We start from the raw sequence: 15611 nt of genomic DNA on the forward strand, positions 1-15611 counted from the left end.
TAACTGGACTGGCAAGCAAAACAGCAAATTTGCAGATTTTGCAAAGAGCCAATGCTAACAATAAAGGTCATGCTACTTTAATGTTGGCTCAACAAATTCCTATAGATCACACAACAGATTCCAAAGGTGGCAGGCCATTGGTACCAGAAAACACACATAATTTTTTTATAATGTCCAAAACCCTGGAGATGGAGGTAGAGAGAATGGGAGAGATCAAAAACAAGTCTGAGAAAGAGAAAATTGACATGGAAAGCCTGAGTGAACCCCCATCTCCTCCTTTCCCCCCCAAGTCACTTCCAGGTACATCCCCTATAGGCAGACTGGATCTCAGTCTATCTCCCCAATATTACAAGTCCTTTTCTTCTTTGTGTTATTACTTCTTTTAACCAGTAGTTCCAGTCTCCCCAAGGCTAGGCTGCTGCACAACTCCAGGGCACAACCCTCACAAGGTAGTGAATATGCAACCCTCCAAAGTTGTGTAGGGCCTAGCCTGTGGCCATGTGGCACCCCTGCCTTCCACCGTGTTTCTCACTATCCAGATCACATCAAACTTCAAGACTCACATCATACTCCTCTACTGCCTGGATGTGAAAGAATCCTTCCTCAGTTTTTTTAACCTATTAATGGCTTGGCCCTGGAGTTCACACTAGGAGTGAAAGAAATTCTCAAGATGAAGAATAAATACAAAGACCCTGGATCTTACCCTTGAACATCCCCAAGTGTAAAAAATATAATAAGAGGGACATTGAACTGAGAGACAGGGAATTTGGATCTAGAGCAGATGTTAACTAAACATCCCCTGGTTCCCCAGGGCAACCTGGGGAAAGTCACATAATTTGTCAGAGTGTAAGTTTCACATTTGTAATACAAAGAAGGGTAAGACCCCTTCGAGATGCTTGTCGCCCCCAATATTTTATATAACCTTGGAACGCTAGCTCCAGTAAGGGTATTTGAGTAACATACAGGGAAGGGAAGGGAAGGGCATCATAAAGGGAAGTAATCAGTGGCCTTTGAAGGTCTGGAAGACAACTCACTAAATGTTCATAAATGTCAAGCCAAATGGCATACAGGCCTGAGCTGATGGTAATTTACCTCTCAAGGCATATCCCTGCCTCTCTTCACAGCACTAGATCTTTACATAGATTTTTTTCTAATTTCTGTCTGGCAAACCTGGCACATAGCCGCCACATTTTCACCAGCCCACTCATATTTGCTAATGCCAACTGCCTCCCGCTCTTAGCTACAGCACACACACCCTCTCATGTGACAATGCTAATAAAGGATGGGTTTCTGCTACAAGAACATAGATCTACAGCTCTAAATACAAGAACATTCTCATTTTATTTTTTATATATTTTTTGAACATTCTCATTTTAAACAAACCCAATATGACAAAATCTGCATTTATAAGTATATACACTTATGTGGGTGCATATAAATAAATGGGTGGATGGATGATTTGCTTTGCAAATGAATTCGTCATGAAATTTCTTAAAATACCAGGTCCTTTATTTCTCTTTTCCTTCACTGCCTCCTCCACAAATATCTTACACTTTTTGCTTATTTATTGCTACTCAGGAATGTATCTATTATGTAAGCTAAGGTATCTAGTATTTATAAAGTTTGATGGAAAACAAAATGCAAAAAAAAAAAGAAAGAAAGAAAAGAAGACAAAATGCATTTCTTTAGCATCTTCTGGCTAATTTTCTTCATGTTCTGGGTATGTGGCCTTCTATTTTGCATGCCTCTGCTTTGAAACTGTATCTGGTAACTCCAAGAGTATAAAACTCTCATGAATCTTAAATACCTTCCAGAGTCCACCATGATAGAACAGTCTTCTACAGAAATTAAAATCTAGAAGAGCCATAGGTTTCACACAAGCCACCATGTTTGGAGAAAAGTGAGCTGATGGCATTGCTTTGTGAAAACTTTCATGACAACTGTTGTACCTTCCACTCAGGTGTCAATTGAGGGCAGCTTAACCACCTTTCTGGGATGGTGAAGCTATTTCTAGTAAATGGAAAATTTTATCTTTTGCTGTGAAATGCAAATGTGATTTTTCTCAGCCCATAAATGGTAAGCTCAATCGTGTTTGTTTATTTGTTCAAAATTTGAGCTTTGTATGTTTTCTATTTCTCTCTTCCCCAGGGCTTTCCTTATCTGTATGCACACACAGATGAGAACAGGAACAGATCAGACTAGCCCACCCTAGTTTAGGGTAGATTGCAAATAATATCTCTGATGCTAACAGCACCAAAGGTTTCATCTCACGGGATTGCGATTGTTAGCATTCCTCTTGAGGCTCATGCAAGCTAAGAGCCGAACAAAAACAAAAAGAAGAACAACTTCACTCTTAAGTCATACTCTCTTCTAAAAAAAAAACGTCATTTTTCCCCACTTTCAGAAACACAATTGTCCAGAGCTTAGAAATTCAAAAGAATCCCAACTTTCTCTGGGATCCCTAAGAATGGATACTTAAGGAGGGACCGGGTTTATAGAAGCTACAGAAGGGTGGTGCAGATGGCAATAGAAAGAACACTGGATCAAGAATCAGGAGGCCTAAGATGAGATATGGGCAAACCTTAACTCTTCTGGGCCTCACTTTCCTCCTTACAAAATACAGATAATAAAACCCACATTTTTCCTGATATCGAATGAGATAATAGACTTGAAAATTCTTTGTGACAATATTACAACTTCATAATACAATGTTCTGCTTATTTATGTTCATCTCAACTCCTATGATGGTGTAGACAATTAAAGCTGAAAGTTAAGAAAAAATGAGAAAAGAGTTAAGACTGGTTTAAACAAAGTTTTCTTTATCTTTCCCTCTCTATGTCTTTCTTTCCCTCTATCTTTTTATCTCCCTTTTACTCTACTTTCTAGAAAAAGGCAAAAGTAATCATTAATCTAATCTGTGTTCTAACAATCAATGTTTCTATGGTTTTCAACTGCAGCCAATGGCTAAATTAGATAACCTCACTGCTTACTAAGGACAGAAGCCTGTGTTAAATTATTACCAAAATCACATCATGAAGAAATTTTCTGCTTCTAGAGAAGCTTGAAATTGGAATCACCATCTATCCTTTATTAATTCATTCAATAAATATTTGGTACAAACTTGTGGCAGGGATTTAGAAATTAATAAGAAAAACATAGCCCCTTTCCCCAAGAAGTTCACAATCCAGTGAGACAGACAGATTCATTTAATGAATCTCATTAAATGTGTCTCATTTAATAGCTTAGGAACTAGAAACAAATAGTTGAAAAAATTTGACTCTACCTGCAACTCTCCTTCCATTATACTGAGGAGCTGTATAAGGTCTTCTTTGGATAACTCCAAGGGTTTCTTATTTTTTCGTTCACTTTCTCCAGATGGTTTTAGGTGTCGTTTGACAGTTCCTGAGGCCATGACATCATCCTCCTTTCTATTTGATTTGTTCTTCTTTTTTGCATCTTCTGAGAGACTTTTATCATCAACATTGCTGATGATAGAGGACTTGGGGCAAGAGATATGCCCATTGGATGAACTTTCACCACCCTGGTTTCGGGATCTCATTCCCACCTACAATACATGAAAAAAGATAAAATGTTATTACTACCACTTAAATTATTTGTCTAACTAGTTAGAACTTTTAGAAGCTTCATAGCATCACCAATAAAGAAATACTGAAAGATCAGTTCCAGTTAGCTTCCTTAGAGCTTTAATGAAAGTCATTAAAATCTTCAGGGAAATGCTTTGATGGTCTTCAGGAAAAAGTGAAAATGTGATACTAACATGATAAACATCTCAAACCAAATGATTAAGGTCAACACCAGGAGTCCTAAGCCATGTCTACAGCCTGTACTTCTGATATGATGAGATTAAAAACGGTACTTTACATTTGTGGCCTCCTTCCTCCAAACATCACTCAAGTCTAATAATGAGAAAAACATCAGATGGACCCCAGTTGAAAGATAGCCTACAAAATTGCTGACCAATAATCTTTAAAGTTATCAAGGTCATTGAAAACACAGAAAATCTGAAAAGCTATCACAGCCAAGAGAAACCCAAGGATACATGACAATAGGACAATAGGACAATCCTAGGTGGGATTCTGGAACAGAAAATGGACATTATAAGGAAAAGTCAGGATATATGAATAACGCATATATTGACTTTAGTCAATAATAATGTATCAATATTGATTTATAAATTATAATGTGCTATTCTAATGTAAGATGTTAACTATAGAGGAAACTGTGTGGTATATAGTGGAACACTTGGTATTATGTTTGCAACAATTATGTGAATCAAAAGCTGTTGTAAAATAAAACATTTATTTTCTAAATTAAGTCTATGAGAAAATTCAAACATCTGGGGCACCTGAGTGGCTGTCAGTTAAGCATCTAACTCTTGGTTTTGGCTCAGGTCATGATCTCAGGGTCATTAGGTGGAGTCCCAAATTGGGCTCCAATGCTCAGCATGGAGTCTACCTGAGATTCTCTCCCTGTCCCTCCCCCTCTGCCTTTCTCTTCACTTGAGTGTGTGCTTTCTCTCATTCAAATAAATAAATAAAATATATACAAAAAAAAAAAGAAAGAAGGAAAGAAAAGAAAATTCAAACCTCAAACTCTGCCAGGAACCAGTTGGAAGTCACAAGGTACAGAAAAGTCCACATAGGGTGGAGGGGGCTTCAAACAGAGAGAGAGGAAAAGGGAAACTCGAAGGGAAGAGGGTGGTGTTGTTTTTAGTGATGTGGGATTTTGTTTTTCCATAACCTCTTTTTAAAAATCAGGGAGTTTTTTGGTTTGGTTTTGTCTTATGTCAGTCATTTATAGTAATAATAAGAAGAGCACAAAGAATTGGGGAAAACAGATTTTAAAATAAAAAATTTTTAAAATATTTTGAGGTAAAATAAAGAAAAAAGACAAAGTAGTGGCTAACTTATCCTGTGGGGAACACATTTGGGTCTTTCCATCATGAATGCTTTACTGATTCTGTCAGTCTCTGAGCAGAAGAACTTGACCAACAGCTATGTTACAAACAAACAAACTGAACTCAAAGCCTAGGACTCAAAGTGCAAGAAAGGGAGCTGTAATATCCTGGGGGCTGTACTAGAAAATTTGCCTAAACCTTTAAATATAGTAGCTTAGCACATGGGCTTATTTAAAACTCACAGTATAAATAGTCTTTCCCCTGAACAGCTAAGCAGCAAGATTTTCATTACTCATTCCAGATAAAATACAGAGACTTATTTTCTGAAAGTAAATTTCCTTTATGAACCCAACCATACTTAAGAAACCAAGGAAAGCTTTTGAAAACACTAGGTTTATCATAGAAAAATAAATACAGTGTGATGCTTCCTTTCAGATAGTGCATATTCAATTCTTCCATTTTGAAATCTGAATTCACACTCCTTTTTTTGAACTGAACTCTTATAACCAGATGGACCCTTTTGTATATGTATGAATTTTCCTCAGCACCCCAATTTTAGACAATATAAAGTGAAGAAGTGGTCCTTAACACTGGCACCCAATTTTCTGGTTCACTCAGTGATTAGTACTTGAAAGTTTAGAGCATTTTGTGCTTCCCTGATGAAGAAAGAATAGATGTGCCTTTGTAATAGAAGCTAGAGCACTTCAGAGCAGACCTACTATACTTTATCACAGTTTGTGGGCAAAGAGAGATTAAGCCCCCAGCCAAAAAAAAAAAAAAAGAGAGAGAGAGGCCATGAATAGGAGGTTTTGAAAGGGAGCAAAATATGTTTTGGCATATTGATTATTTAAAAATAGTAGACACAGGTGAAGCTCTGAGAGCTGAGTAGAAATTATTCTTTTGTATGAAACACTAAATTTATGTGGGAAATCTCCATTTGAAAGGGTATCTCCTCCACTGTAGCAGGAAGAGAAGAATGACTAAATTTCTAGAAACTCTTCTCTGTAGAGAAGGTAAGGACTTAAATCTGCACAACACTTCACTCTTATTTACTATGCTTATCCTGGTATACTCCCACAACTGACTCCCCACTCCCAACATCTTTTGTCTTTAGTTGAAGATGATAGTAAGGTAATGGCTTGAGCCATTTCTCAGAGTTCCTCTCCTGTGTATGGAGGAGGTACACGTTATTAAACTTCTGTTTCTTTTTCTCCTGATGATTTGTCTTTTTGTTACAGGGGTATCTTAGCCAAGAACCTAGAAAGGTAAAGGGAAAACTATTTTTCCCTTCCAACTACGTTAAATTTAACTCTTGACTTTTACACATCAAAACTAAGACACATGTGCTTCCCAAACTGAATTGTGATTCCCTACAACTCCAAGCCACATGTGAATTCTTTTTACCTGAAATAATTTTCTCTACAAGATCTTAAGGTTCTTTGGGATGGTGCATCAAATACTGATTTGACAACTTCAATTTAGATCATGCATTAATAAAAATTCCAGATAATAGTTAGGTGGTAATGTTTTAAACTTAGTCATTCATGGCCTTAATCATATACAACATTTGTATTTGACTGTAGCATGTGTTTGTCATATTTCCCAGGATTTTTTATATCTTTTATAGGATCTACAGCATTTGAGTATTCCTAAATTAGGAAAATGCCTATCTATGTTATATGCATTTACTTGATCATATTTACAAACATACATAAAGTGACATTTACTTAGTACCACTCTTTTTATATTTAGTATTTTCTAATACTTTCAGTACATGTTTAAGTAAATTTTATTGTAGTATTAATAGCTTTCATAGAATTAAGTGGGGGAATTGTATTAATATGGTTATAGAATTAATTATAGAATTAATTACTTTCACAGAAAAAAACACATAACTTAGAATTATCTAATTATTTTATATTACTAATTAGCTCAAAAGCTTGAGTTTCTATTCTCTTCCATGGTCTTTCACTTTGATAAAAAAATCTCATGTGGTAGACCATGACATTAATTCTCTCTCAGCAAATATTTTTCCTCCATGCCTGGTTTTTCCTTTGATGTGTGCACATGGATTTTAGTCCTTTCCTGGTGATCCAAATAGGATCTACTATCTTTATCTCCACAACAAAGTCAGCAATCAGAATGTTCCATCTTGGCATTGTAAAAGTACTCAGAGATAACAAACTAGCCAATAAATGTTTTAGGAAGGAAGTAGACACCATATATGAAAGTAAAAAAACATAAGTCTCAATAGTGTAATCAAGTGTGCCGTCAATAATGTCCACTCTTTTATTTATTTATAAAGTTTTCTTTTCTTTTTTTAAATTTAAAACCCCAGGATCTGGGACACCTGGGTGGCTCAGTGGTTGAACATCTGCCTTTGGCTCAGGTTGTGATCCCAGGGTCCTGGGATTGAGTCCCCTATCCGGCTCCCTGCACGGAGCCTGCTTCTCCCTCTGTCTTTGTCTCTGCCTCTCTCTCTGTGTCTCTCACTAAATAAATAAATAAATAAATAAATAAATAAATAAATAAATAAATAAAATATTTTTTAAAAATAAAAAAAAAATTAAACCCCAAGATCAGGAGTCACATGCTCTTCTGAATGAGCCAGCCAGGCACCCCAATAATGTCCACTTTAAACTATTTTGGTTTTTTTTGTTTTTTTAAAGATTTTTTATTTATTTTTTAGAGACAGAGAGAGAGAAAGAGAGAAAGAGAGAGAGAGAGAGGCAGAGGTTGAAGCAGGCTCCATGCTGGGAGCCTGACGTGGGACTCGATTCTGGGTCTCCACGATCACACCCCACCCGTGGTTAAGGGAACACTAAACCAACCGCTAAGCCACCGGGGCTGCCCAAACTACTTTATTTTGAAGGGAGAAAATATCAAGACAATAATGACTTCCATGTATCACATTTAGTGACAGTCATACTCTTCCTTATTCTATAGTTCTCACGTAGTTCCTTTTTTTCTTAATTTTTTATTTAAATTCAATTAATTAATATATATTATATTTTTAGTTTCAGAGGTATAATTTAGTGATTGAGTAGTTGCATACAACACCCAGGGTTCATTCCATCAAGTGCCCTCCTTAATGTCCATCACCCAATTCCTCCATCCCCCATCCCAACTCCCCTCCAGTAACCCTGTTTGTTTCCTATAGTTAAGAATCTTTTATGATTTGCCTCCTTTTGATTTCATCTTCTTTTATTTTTTCTTTTCCTCCCCTATGTTCATCTGTTTTGTTTCTTAAATTCCACATATGAGTGAAATCATATGGTATTTGTCTTTATCTGATTGACCTATTTTGCTTAGTATAATACTTTCTAGTTCCATCCAGGTCATTGCAAATGGCAAGATTTCATTCTTTTTGATGGCTGAGTAGTATTCCTTTGTGTATATAAATACCATATCTTCTTATCCATTCATCTGTCAATGGACATCTGGGCTTTTTCCATATTTTGACTATTGTGGACATTACTGCTATAAACATTGGGATTCATGTGCCCCTTCAAATCGCTAGGTTTGTATCCTTTGGATAAATACCTGGTAGTGCAATTACTGGGTCATAGGGTAGCTCTATTTTTAACTTTTTGAGAAACCTCCATGCTGTTTTCCAGAGTGGCTGCATCACATACTGTTTCTTAAGTGATACATAGTGTGCTAAGCATTTTACATATAGCATTTCATTTAAATTAATATTCACATCACCCCTTGAGGTAGGTGCCATTATTCTCAGTTTTACAGATATGGCCACTGAGGTTGAAAAACATTAAATATCCTTTTTTTTTTGGATCACACAACTACTCCTAGTGAATAGAAGAGCTAGGATTTGAACCCAGGTCTAATTCCAAATACCTACTCACTATATGGCTTTCCTCTAAGTTCTTAAATACATGCAAGTTGGAAGGGGTGGGGGAATACTCTGTAATAAATCAGATATGATCCAGGGCAGCCCCAGTGGCTCAGCGGTTTAGTGCCTGCCTTTGGCCCAGGGTATGATCCGGGGGGTCCTGGGATTGAGTCCCACATCGGGCTCCCTGAATAGAGCCTGCTTCTCCATCTGCCTAAGTCTCTGCCTCTCTCTCTGTGTCTCTCATGTATAAATTAAAAAAAAAAAATCTTAAAAAAAAATCAGATGATCCAGAAAAATATGCAAATGCTTACTAAGGTAATGTTTTTCACTTCATACTACAGAGTTGGAGAAATCCTTTCACTTTCCCCCACAGACACATATGCAAAACTCACACAGCAATTGAAATTATGTTGCTAAGTAAATACTTTTGCCAAAATCATTAACCTGCTGCAGAACTTGTAAAATGATGAATCATTTTAAAATTATTCCGAGAAGCAACCTGGCTAAATATTAAGGTACAGGTTATGAAAACAGGATGCAAAGTCTGAACAGGGACCATCTGTGTTAAAAAGTCCTGGAGTTAAACAACAGCAAACATTTAATCAGAATTGGCCAAATCTTGTCCATTGTGTTTACAGGAATATCAGGCAGGTAACAAAAAAGGCAACTAGTACTCTGTAGGCTTCTTTTTTTTTTTTTTTTTTTTTTTGTAGGCTTCTTAATAGTTGATTGCATGGCTCCAAGTTTGGGACATGTAGATAACAAAATTTCTGAAAGAAATAAAAAATGCCTTTGCTTTACCACAGCATTTACCCTTTGAAGAAAGTTCTCTTCAAGAAAAAGGTATAAATAAACTGAAAATTCACATCAGATGTGTAACCATCCCACCTTTTTTAAAAAAAAAAAATCCTTATTATAAAAAAAATCCTTATTATTTGGGGCACAAATTCCTCTTTTTAATAAGTATATTATCCTACATAGTTCAAGAAATACATTTACTTTTCCGTTCATAGTAATTAGTCAGCAATAGTTAGCATGGAATGTGCTGACTAGGGTGTGAAGAAAAGAAATACCAAATGTTATTCCAAACCTCCCTCTTTTATCTACAGCCATCCCTCCTCTTCCGGCCCTCCCTCCTCCCTGCATATATTGGGCAACCACCAGAGCATAGCGTCAGATGAATAATATCCTAGGAATCAGAAAATGTTTATCAAGACTTTGAGCCATTTATGCTGAACCAACAAGTATTTCTAGAGTTTTTGAACAAGGGAAAGGAAAAGGACAGAGAAAGAAGTCTACAGCAATGAAATACTCACTCTAGTGTCCACCTTCATTAGCTCCTGCAAATCTTGACCTTGAATCTCCCCTTTCCCTTTTCTCACTCTTGCTCTTGTCTCCTTTCAGATTTATCTTTTCATGGTATGATTCAATGTTGGCCACAATACTCCCCCCATCTCTACCACCAACAGAAACTTTTTCTGCATAAATTAGGTTTTGGAATAGTTCCTATGCTTCTCAAGTATCCAGCCTCTGTTTCTGGTTATTTTAGCTATATACTTTTCCAAGAACTTACCTAGTGCATGGGGTGAGATGTCACAATAATTTTATTTATATAATTTCTATTTTTAAATGACTTTATAGAATTATAAGGAAAAATTATAGTACATAGTAAAAAGGAAAGCACATAATTACAGAAAAGCCTACTTTTTACAGTGCGGCCTGGCAGAAGGCCTGCTGCAAGTGGGGCTTCCAGAACATTAGCATGGAACTGTCCTGGTTTTTTCTGTTGGACTTAAACGATAATACCCAAAGCACCCAAAAGTGAAGGCAAAAGAAAACATCTGTTCTAGTTTTATGTGCATTTTAAAACATAAAAGAATCTACCAGTTTATTTTATATCCATGCCAGATGATTGTCTCTGCATATCTTATTTACTTGGTGAAGTCTAATTATAAAAAGCCCAACTCATAAAATGTTCAAACATTTCTCATGAGATTATCATTCATTCTCAATGGCACAGACCGTTCATAAGTGTTCCTAGGTTTACTCTTAAATTTTCTTTCACTTTCTTCATCCAGTTAATGAAGCAAGCTATGTTAAATGATTTTTCACTGCTCATTATCCACACTCATAAAATCTTCAAAATAACCAAGATTTTTGTTTATTTTCATTCTACCAGGACAGATCTATCCAGATCAACTGAAAATTCTTCTAAATAATTCCACAAATGTTAGAATTCAAGAAAGGGGATTCTCTTGGAGTCAATTCCATGATGTCGTAATCAAAAGTTTAAGAAAAACATAACTGCAGCAAAATTAAAAAAATATTATTCTACTCTAGCCCAAAACCGTGGTGAAATATTTTATAAAGTTCTGTTTAATGTTCTTCAAAGAAGATAAAAGCAGACCTGAGAAAAGTTTCCAGAAAAAAAAAAGAATACTGAAAGAACAGATCAGGGAACTGCCATGAAATAATTCTTTTAAAGTAGGGTTCCTGATAAGGAGGGCACGTGATGTGATGAGCACTGGGTATTATACTATATGTTGGCAAGTTGAATTTAAATTTTTAAAGAAGGAGAAAAATAGGATACCTGAGTCTAAATGAATGTACAATTTGAGGATTTTAAAACTTTGAATGTAAAATAGGGTGACGTCTCTTATCAATTGTCAGTTTACCTCTTTATATTCACTTTTAGCATTTATAACAGGGTTTGGAATTTGTTACTGTCTTTTTACTTCCTTCACAGAAGTAAGGCTACTGTTGATTGTATAAAAGAGAAAAGTAACTATCTAGAAATATACTATTTTATAAAGAAACAATGACATAATGACATAATGTTTTCTTCTGGTATTTTCGACCTTAATGACTCACTCTTAAACCTCAAATATATTTTAAATATTTTAATATCTATAATATTTTATTATTGTAATTCTGATGTCACTATTCTACTAAACATATATATAATACATAGTTGTTGATTATAAACTGGTGGATTCTTTTATGTTTTAAGGCCTGAAGTTTAAGTGATTAAGATAACTCTTTAGCTTTCTGGTTACTTTTACTTATATTCTTTCTACTTGGGCACTACAGTTTTTTCAGACATTCTAATAGTACCTGTGGCCTCTAAAAAATGTTACCATTTAGTTTAATCAAAACTGCTAAACATTGGTTTTATTATGTGACAAAGAAAACATCTTAGGAAAATTACCAGAAAACATCTTAGGCTCTGCCTAGCTGGAGCCAGAATTCCTTCCTGTATCCCATCACTCCTGAAAAGGTCCAGCCCCAGAACTATATAAGAATCAGTCATTTCCCTTCACCTAACAATGCAGCCAGAAAGACAAATACCTTAGACTATATCTTAGCAGTCTATATTTGATGAACTATTCTTAGATATTACCTCTATTCACAATAATAATAGCTGACATTTACTAAAGAGCTTATTATGCTCTCAGCATTGGGGTCAGTATCTGACATATATAGTAGCACTTCATGAAATCCTCATACCAATCCATAAAGCAGGGAATAATTATTCCCCTTATAAAGATGAGGAAAATGAGATTTAGAGAGATTTAGACATTTGCCCCAAATAAATGACTGGTGCCTGGGAAAGCCTGAGCTAGAACACAAGTCTGTTTGGATTCTTCATGTGCGAGGAGAAGTCTGGATGGAAACTTTTCCCACCATATCAGAACTACTGCAACACAAATGAATCTGTAGCTACCCTTTTAGGGGACTGAAACAAGTTTAGTCTCAGGGGATAGCATCCAACCAAATAGTCTCAAACAATAATAATTAGTTCAGAATCCTACTGCTTCAGCCGGTATCTTTCTCTAATTTCTACTTGTATGATACCTTATTCTTCTAAGACTACACTCTCTTTTCCCCTACTGCTCCTCTTATGCTGCTGCCTTTCTGTTTCTTGATGCTTGAGATTTTCAGCAAAGCTGAAGAGGAACTTTGCCTTTGCAGGAACTTTGCACTTCTAATTTTTTGAACTGAAAAAGTAACTAAGACTTCAGAAACATGACAATTGTTATACAACAAGACATGAATTTAAAAGATTTTTTAAATTAGGCAAATTAAGAAAAAGTCTAGTTTGCTAGAACTAGTAGTTGCTCAGTAGCTGATTGCTTTAGTAAGCCAATTGTACAAATTTTCTGTTAGAAAAAATCTTTCTGCACTAAATATTCTTCAATAATTTTATTGCGTTTTCAAGAAATGCAAGGCAAATCACAACTGCTGTTCAAGGTTGACAAGATGGGTTAACTTCCATGAGAAGAAAGACACACTGTGGTTTGGATATCACTGCTTCATGCTACCAAGGGAGAAGATGAACTACTACATGGGTCACCCCATCTGTGTGCTGCCCATGACTTTATGTGTTCTAATTGTCTACACATACATCAATTGCATTCAGGTGTCCTTTAAATGCCTTTTCTTTTCAATCTCTAGACCATTTCTTAACATAAAAGAGCAATTTAAAGTCAGTTGTAATAGAGGGAGTCATGGGTTGTGTCTGTTTTTAAGTCGTCCTGACTTCTGTCTTTTCTAATTATCCCTGAACATCCCTTGGCCTGGGTGAGATCAGAGTATAGGGAGCCTAAACTGAAAACAGAGAACAGTTACTTTATAAACCAAGCAAGAAAAAAGGCAAAAATTCCATGAATGCAACAGAAGCCATGTTATTGTCACAGACGTTTATCTGATATTTAAAGTCTCTTATCAGTCTGATACTGTGTGAAGAGGCTGTGAATTCTAAATCCATCAACAAATCTTCATAAGCTTAGTTGCTATGTGAATGCAAAGCCTGGCACAAAGAGTAAATAGAGCTCTGTGATTAGCTAATTAAGATGCATCAGGAATTTATCTGAAATGTCATGCTACCGTAATACAGAAGTTTCAAACATAGTGTGTAGGCAAGAAGTACATAAGAAAATGGGTCACCCACCTGCACCCCAATGTTTATAGCAGCAATGTCCACAATAGCCAAACTGTGGAAGGAGCCTCGGTGTCCATCGAAAGATGAATGGATAAAGAAGATGTGGTTTATGTATACAATGGAATATTACTCAGCCATTAGAAACGACAAATACCCATCATTTGCTTTGACATGGAACTGGAGGGTATTATGCTGAGTGTAGTAAGTCAATCGGAGAAGGACAAACATTATATGTTCTCATTCATTTGGGGAATATAAATAATAGTGAAAGGGAATATAAGGGAAGGGAGAAGAAATGTGTGGGAAATATCAGAAAGGGAGACAGAACATAAAGACTCCTAACCCTGGGAGACAAACTAGGGGTGGTGGAAGGGGAGGAGGGCGGGGGGTGGGGGTGAATGGGTGACGGGCACTGAGGGAGGCACTTGACGGGATGAGCACTAGGTGTTATTCTGTATGTTGGCAAATTGAACACCAATAAAAAATAAATTAATAAAAAAAAAGAAAATGGGTCACCATCTTTTGGAATAATTTTTTTCAAACAAATAATGGCCCCAAACTACTTTTTTCTCCACCTTCCAGCCATACTACCTCAGCATATGCCCAACCCTACAGTGGACCTTAAGGTGTCCCATGACATCATACATCCTTAGCATTTGTTTTCCTAATATGCTGAGTTCCCCTGGAGATGTTTGCCATTAACCCTAAGGAATCAAGAAAGCCATGCCCCCACTGCTAACCCCACATTCACTTATTCTGTAAGCCTGGACAAGTTACTTAACCTCTCCGACTGGTAGCTTTCCCATGAGGATAATAATGCCTGTCCCACCCACTGCATATATGTGAAATTATAATGCCTTCTACTCTATATGTATGTGAAAATATTTATTAGCAGTAGTAGAAGGAAGCATTCTATGGCCGATTAAGTACTGAAGTCTTCAACACTCCCATATAGGTACCACCAGAGACAGACACTACTTTCAACTGTGATCATCTAGCCCAGAAGTCAACAACTTTTACTCTAAAGAAGAAAATATTAAATATATGGGGTTTTGCAGGTCATGTGGTCTCCACTGCATCTACCCAATTCTGCCAAAGCCACAGACAATACATGGGTGTGGCCAGATTCAAACCCTAGCCCCTAGTTTGCCAACCCTGATTTAGACTGTGTGACAATTATAATTAGTAGGTGCATTTAAACTGGGAGAAACAGAAATGGTTTCTGCCACTCCCTCCCCCAGTTTACAGTAATGAGAAAAGTGGCTAAAAATACGAGAGAAGAAAAACTTGGAGAAAAAGATAATGTAGTAGCTATGCCATCAGCCCACCTATCCTCTTCTCTTCCAAATAATTTGAAGGAGAGCATGAACGTAAAATGGTTCCTTCACAAAGTTTGAGGAATCTAAGGTGGAAGAACCTGCTATGCTACAGTTTGAGAGTAGGAATCCCCCTGGCCATGGGAATTGCAGACAGACGACAGAGATTTAGCAGCATGTGTTTGTGCAAAGGAGGTCATGGAGACTGATGCCCATGGTATCAGGTAGACAAGGTACGCAAGTGGCTGAACACTGGGCAAGGGTGAAAGATATCTTGGAGAGACAGCTGGCATGCTACTAGAAGAGTTACCAAAGCAGAGCGCTTCAAAGCACTCCATCTAAGGTGGGGATGAAGCAGAAGGTGCAGCTACAGTTCAGGAAATCTGTGAGAGTATGGTAGGCTTCTAAGACAGGGGAGACAGGGCACTTCCCGATAAAGAGTTGAGGCTATGACTTTCACCTGGAGCTGGGCTGGGAGATGACAAGAGGACATATAGGTAAAACTACTTTTTAGTCATGTGATTCATACAGTTGCACGGAGCCCTGCACTCAGTTTAATGCTCTGTTGTTGCTATCTTGAAA

At 36.7% G+C, this 15611-nt stretch overlaps 1 protein-coding gene across 1 annotated transcript in view; it reads right to left on the reverse strand.

The window, feature by feature from the left end:
- The window catches only part of LOC119876879 (filamin-A-interacting protein 1-like), a 206728-nt gene that overhangs the window by 100828 nt on the left and 90289 nt on the right, over positions 1-15611 (reverse strand). The window contains 1 exon segment of the mRNA XM_038554543.1: positions 3284-3565. Coding sequence (XP_038410471.1) covers positions 3284-3559 — 276 coding nt within the window. The 5' untranslated portion in view covers positions 3560-3565.

Source organism: Canis lupus, chromosome 12 (assembly GCF_011100685.1).
Source record: "Canis lupus familiaris isolate Mischka breed German Shepherd chromosome 12, alternate assembly UU_Cfam_GSD_1.0, whole genome shotgun sequence".
Taxonomy (NCBI): Eukaryota; Metazoa; Chordata; class Mammalia; order Carnivora; family Canidae; genus Canis; species Canis lupus.